At 51.1% G+C, this 5939-nt stretch overlaps 1 protein-coding gene across 1 annotated transcript; it reads left to right on the top strand.

Moving 5' to 3' along the window:
* The first annotated feature begins 2580 nt into the window (after nucleotides 1-2580).
* LOC133898457 (zinc finger CCCH domain-containing protein 2-like) lies at nucleotides 2581-4533 on the top strand. The gene has a single exon (XM_062339163.1). It carries the CDS (start codon nucleotides 2712-2714, stop codon nucleotides 3861-3863), a length of 1152 nt encoding a protein of 383 aa, XP_062195147.1. The 5' UTR covers nucleotides 2581-2711; the 3' UTR covers nucleotides 3864-4533.
* The last annotated feature ends 1406 nt before the right edge of the window (nucleotides 4534-5939 follow it).

Raw genomic sequence — 5939 nt, 5'->3', positions numbered from 1 at the left:
CTGATCGAGGTCGTGAGTTTGAGTCCTATAATTTGTGTGAAAAAATAGCGAGTGACTTTTGGGTGAGCACTAGTTGGTTAGGTGCCTTTGATCAATTTTTTTCCGGCTACAAACACGTTGAATCGGGGACCGACAATCACTCAGAGGCTATCACTGTCTGTTGCCCACTATTGACTATAAAACCAGCAGTAAAGAGGGGTTATGGAGCTGATAGTGTTAAAGAGTTTCTTCATTAGTGTATATTTATGTAATTCTAAATAAATATCAAAGTTCCAATTAAATGAAAGATGAGATGCATCTTTTAGTTTTACCTTGCTAATAGAGGTAGATAGATGCTAATTTATAAGTAATTATCTCTTTCACTCATTTAAAGTATATAGATGAGATGAATAGAAGAACATAATCGCTCGCCTCACGATAAAAATCTAAAATTAGACAACATACATGAGCGTATTTGATGAAATAGATAGTATATTATCGTATTTATAATTTTAATATTCGTATTTGGCACATAGTTTACCGAAAATAGAATTTTGGTACACCGTACGTTGAAAAAATACATGCCCGGTTATATTTAGCACACCGTGTGCCAAATATAATACTGTAGCCCATATTCAGCACACCATATGTCGAATATCAACCGTATTCGGCACACCGTATGCCGAATTTGACCTTTGGTTGCCGTGCAGGCACTAATTCGGCACACGGCCATATTCGGTACATTGCGTGCCGTATACAGTACTGTAGCCCGTATTCAGCACACCATATGCCGAATATAGTTGATATGTGCCGAATATGAGCTACAGTGCTATATTCGGCATACGGTGTGCCGAATATGAGTTTTTCAATGTATGATGTACCAAAAATATATTTTCGATAAATAACGCGTCAAATACGGATACTAAATTTGTAAATACAACAACATATTATCTATTTTGTAAATATACTCATACATATTATCTAATTTTGAATTTTTCTCTCACCTCCCTAGGCCGAGGGCTAAAGGTGTAGACACACAATAACTGTATAAATGGTATGTAGAAATAGGATCAAGTTAGTGTGCACCGAGAAGTGTGCACAGTTAAGTGTACCTAAAATTTATTCGGCCGGCCAGAACAAATGTGGAAGCGGACAAAATACTCCTTGGTTTTTGCTCAAAAGACCATGGACTTCCACGGGAGACCACAACCGGTGGGACCCGGTAGGAGTGAGAGCCCCTGGTCTTATCCCTCGAATCTCTCTGCTCGCCCGAAAGAAATTGCGAGCAGTGAGTGGTCCGGTCCGGTCCGTCCGGTCGGGTCAAGCGCCATGCAGGCCCACGTAGCAGCCGGTCTGGTGGGCCATGCGCGCGGGCGTGGGTTGCGGTATGGGCACCGCGCCTACGTGGCACGTGACGTCCGGGGGACCAGCGTCCCATTTTCGTCTTCTCAGCCATTAGATTGATTGCGCCATGCCATTTGCTACTTTTAACAGCCTAAAGTAGAAGATATTTTGAAACTGAGGATTACTCCGGAAGTTTCCAGATCTAAAAGGCTGGGAGCTGGCTGTTCACATCTGAATATCTGATATTCTGATTCAGTGCGTGCTTAGTAGTCACGTAACGAACATTAACAGCCTTAAAATTTGTTTAGTAAAGTAATGTTGGCAAGACAGAGAAAAGAAGAACCAGATCAACCACTTTGTTTAGTCCCCGTGACTTGTCAGCCAAAAATGGAGTGGAAAACTAACATTATCCAGAACCAGGCTGCCTTGGTGTTAAAAAAAGAAAAGAAAAGCAGGACATTACCGCATCCCAAAATGAGTATACAGCCAAGCGAAAAGCAAGCTGCAGGCCCGCATGCTTGGGGAAAGCCAGACCCAACTCCCAGTCACAGCTCCATTCCATAAACCCACATGAAACGAGGTTCATTGAGAGTTTGGCTCACGTGTAAACCGACTCGTCACGGTACGATGGCGTCAGAGTACGTCCTCCGCACCCACAGCACCGTGCATGCAAGTGTCCAAAACAGCGAAAATAATTCTATTATACCTGCGCTAATGTATTTAGAATCGTGATAATTTATTTTCATCATTGTTTTATTATATATAATTTTCTTATCTATTATAAGTTTTATAATAATTTTTTGTCACGTTAAACCAGATCACGTAACGTTATTTTCCCAAAACAGACGCCAATCGCCCCAAGGTTTCCAGAACCTACAAGAATATCTTAACCGCAGACTGACGGACGGACCCAAACCACGGCCAGCCCTAGACGGCGTGTTGTTGTGGCGCCAAGTATCGCAGTGCAGCACCCCCACCACCCGACGTGTCCCGAACCTGGCGCCCCTCGCCTTCCGCATGCATGACACCTTCCCTCTCCGCCCGCCACGCGTCCGGCCACAGCGACTTTTTCCCTTCCCGGTCGACGGAACTGTCACTGACCGTGGGCCACCCTAAACCATGGGAGCCAGAACGGCGTCAGTTATCTGCTGCGACGGAGACTCCGCCGGCTGCCCTAACCCTGGTTAGCTAACCGCGGTCGGCTCGTTTCCCGAGACGGTAGCCGTGGTTCGCTGAGCAGTTTATAAGCGCGGACTGCTTCTCGTTCGTCTTCCCCGTCCCACACCACGCACCGCGACGAATCAGGTGATAGGCTGAGTCCACGAGATCTCCCGTAGACCAGAGAAGAGGAAACAGAGCCCGATCTTGGTAGCGGAGTAACGTCAGTCATGATGATGATGGGTGAAGGCGTTAGTGTCCCGCCGTGGTCCCACCTCCCGGTGAGCGGCGTCGATGTTGGCGGCGGCGCGGCCGGCGACGAGATGACGCCGTACCTCCTCGCCGCGCTGCGTCAGTACCTGCCGTGCAACGACGTCTGCGTGGGCGCCGACGACGAGGAGGAGGCCGCCGCGATGGCCGCGGCCGTGGACGCGTACGGGTGCGACGACTTCCGCATGTACGAGTTCAAGGTGCGGCGCTGCGCGCGCGGCCGAAGCCACGACTGGACGGAGTGCCCCTTCGCGCACCCGGGGGAGAAGGCGCGCCGCCGCGACCCGCGCAAGTACCACTACTCTGGCACCGCGTGCCCGGACTTCCGCAAGGGTGGGTGCAAGCGCGGGGACGCCTGCGAGTTCGCGCACGGCGTCTTCGAGTGCTGGCTCCACCCGGCGCGCTACCGCACGCAGCCGTGCAAGGACGGCACCGCCTGCCGCCGCCGGGTGTGCTTCTTCGCGCACACTCCCGACCAGCTCCGCGTCCTCCCGCAGCAGCAGTCCAGCCCGAGGAGCGCCGCCTCCTCGCCGCTGGTGGAGTCCTACGACGGCTCCCCACTGCGGCGCCAGGCGTTCGAGAGCTACCTCAACATGACAATGATTTCCTCGTCGCCGACAAGCACCCTGATTTCGCCGCCCAAGTCGCCCACATCGGAGTCCCCGCCATTGTCGCCGGACGGTGCCGCGGCCATCCGCCGCGGTTCGTGGCCCGGTGTGGGATCGCCTGTGAACGACGTCGTCGCCTCACTTCGTAAGCTGCGCTTTAGCAAGGTGAACTCGTCGCCGTCCGGCGGGTGGTCTGGCTACCCGGCCTCCACCGTCGCCTACGGATCACCCAATGCTGGTGGGCTCTACAGCCTGCCCTCCACCCCGAGGGGCACACAGGCAGGCATGGTCACCGCCTCCGGTTTCATGCACAACCTTGAGCCACTCGACGTCGGCTTCAGCGGTGATGAGGAGCCCGTGCAGAGGGTGGAGTCCGGGAGAGCCCTTCGCGCAAAGGTGTGCGAGCGCCTGAGCAGGGAAGGCGCTCGCACGGGCGAATCCGGCGCCGCCACTGCTGGTGTTGGAGGCCCCGACGTTGGGTGGGTCTCCGATCTCATAAATTGAGGCGGCAGATCGTTCTTGAAGTGCCTTTTGTGAGCCGGCATGGCATGGAGAAGGTGGTAAGATCGTCAGAGAAGGATCGCATCCGAAAAAAAAAACCTAGTTTCTTTTGTTGCTTCCTGTTTCTGCTAATTCCCCTGTACATATCTCCCCCTGTGAATATTCTTGGTCGGTAGAAGGGAGGCAAGATGGAGGAGGAAGAGGGGTGGATTTGTTTTGGGGTTCTTGAGGTAGCAGAAAATATCCCAAAAAATAGAAAAAAGAAGTGTACAACTGTATTAGGTGGTGGTTGTTTCCTCTGTGCGTAGCGTGTGGAGGCGAAGCATGGCAGATGATGGTGACGACCAAGGTGGAAGATGGCCTGATTTCCAGCGGGCACGGCGGCCGCCGGCGCTAGCTGCTGCTTATTTCTGTGATTCCGGAGTATCCTAGTTTGATGTTGTTTAAGTTCGTCGTTTGTGCATTCTGCATCGACTAGTTGAAGGTGATTTCAATTCCCCCTGTTGATTACCTATTTTGTTGATGTAATCTTTGTTCAAGATCATCATCCCCTACAGCATATTTGTATTAGCTGAAATCTTATTCACTCACCATTGGTGGTGAATTTCCCCATGTAGTATTTTGCTCATGTAAATGGCCAATGTTTATCACTAATAGTTTGAAGTTTTGTCAATTGATTCTGCGTGTTTTGTGTTCCCCTGCTTGGCTATATCGGTTGATGTGGGTTGAAACAGTGTCGGCGATGTGGCTGTGGAAACTTCAGTGAGTGCGACCGGTGAGTGCTGCGCCACCGGAGTCGCCGGCCGGTCGTTTTCCTCCTCGGTGGAGGAAGACGACTTGCGCGGCCGCGCGCCATCCTTGTCGCCGCTGCACATGCGCCGTGCCACACCACACTGCTGCTTGCTTTGTCCTTCGCCGCACGAGTGGTCTACTCTTTTGAGCACCCGGAGAACACTGCGCGCCTACAAAGAAGTCGCGGGGCTGCTTGCTTCCAATGTGGCGTCGCAAATTATGCAGAGGCAGAGCTAACACTCGAAAATCTTTTCTCTGATAAAAAACAAGAAATCGCGATGTGTCCATAGAGCAGACCACATGCACGCACGGTACAATTTGTGGTACTGTGTCGTGATGTAAAGCTGAGCACCAGTACGTCCACGGGAGTGCGGCGAGGAGCGGAGAGCAGGGGGCAGCCGTCGTCGCCTTCGTCGGCGGAGAGGGAGTGGGGGGCCGGCGATGGAGACGGAGCCTAGTGACGGGTGTCGCGTCGCCCAGATCTAACGAGGAACGGGGACAGGGGCGAATGTGGAATAATAATGGAGTGGCAGTCGCTCCCAACTCCGACGTGATGTTTGGATCGTGGCAATTTTTCTCGCTTTCGCCGGCACGCATGGGCACAGCGCTCGACTGTTATGGTGTGTGTGACAGTGTGGTCACCTTTAGTCGGAGTCCAGCAGTGCAGTACTGTAGCTACTGTCTAGGTCTGTAGAAGCTGCAGCTCGCTTGATCTTTTCGCTGCACTTGACTGCATCTGCGGCCTCGCTACAAACTGGAGCAGGTTGGTGGGGTGGGGCTTCAGTTCAGCGTCGCGGTGCCATGTCCTTGTGTGGAGTGGCCTGTCTGGTTCCATGCGACAGGATGGCCTCATTATTTTTGTACACTTCCTAAATTTCGGTTGCAAGGAATGCCATTAGGCACTGTTTGGCGGCGGCTTCCCAGCGGGGTTAATTTGGCGGTGTCTGTAGAACTCTTTCTGATTTGAATTTTTTACGAAGAGTGATTTTTTTAAAGTGATTTTGTGGTTGAAAGTGATTCTCTAGAATAAATTATATAAAAAAGAAATTGATTTTGTACGAAAAATGAATCAAGTAAACCTATTTTTTTTAGGAACCACTCATGAATTACATTCGGTGAGTTAAAAGCTGAAAATTACTGTGTGGTATAACTCTTTTAATTTTAGTTAGAAAACTACTTTGAGAGCACCGTCAAATAATACATAAATTGAGGCTAGTCAGACGGTGGAGACTAGTGCAGGGAAGTGATGAGGCAATAGGAACGTCACGGATAGCTTAGATTCGTTGC

Source organism: Phragmites australis, chromosome 2 (assembly GCF_958298935.1).
Source record: "Phragmites australis chromosome 2, lpPhrAust1.1, whole genome shotgun sequence".
Lineage (NCBI taxonomy): Eukaryota > Viridiplantae > Streptophyta > Magnoliopsida > Poales > Poaceae > Phragmites > Phragmites australis.
This window is presented reverse-complemented; position numbering and strand designations above follow the sequence as displayed.

Coding starts and splice junctions, on each gene's coding strand:
- LOC133898457 (XM_062339163.1), top strand. CDS start 2,712: ATGATGATGATGGGTGAAGGCGTTAGTGTCCCGCCGTGGTCCCACCTC.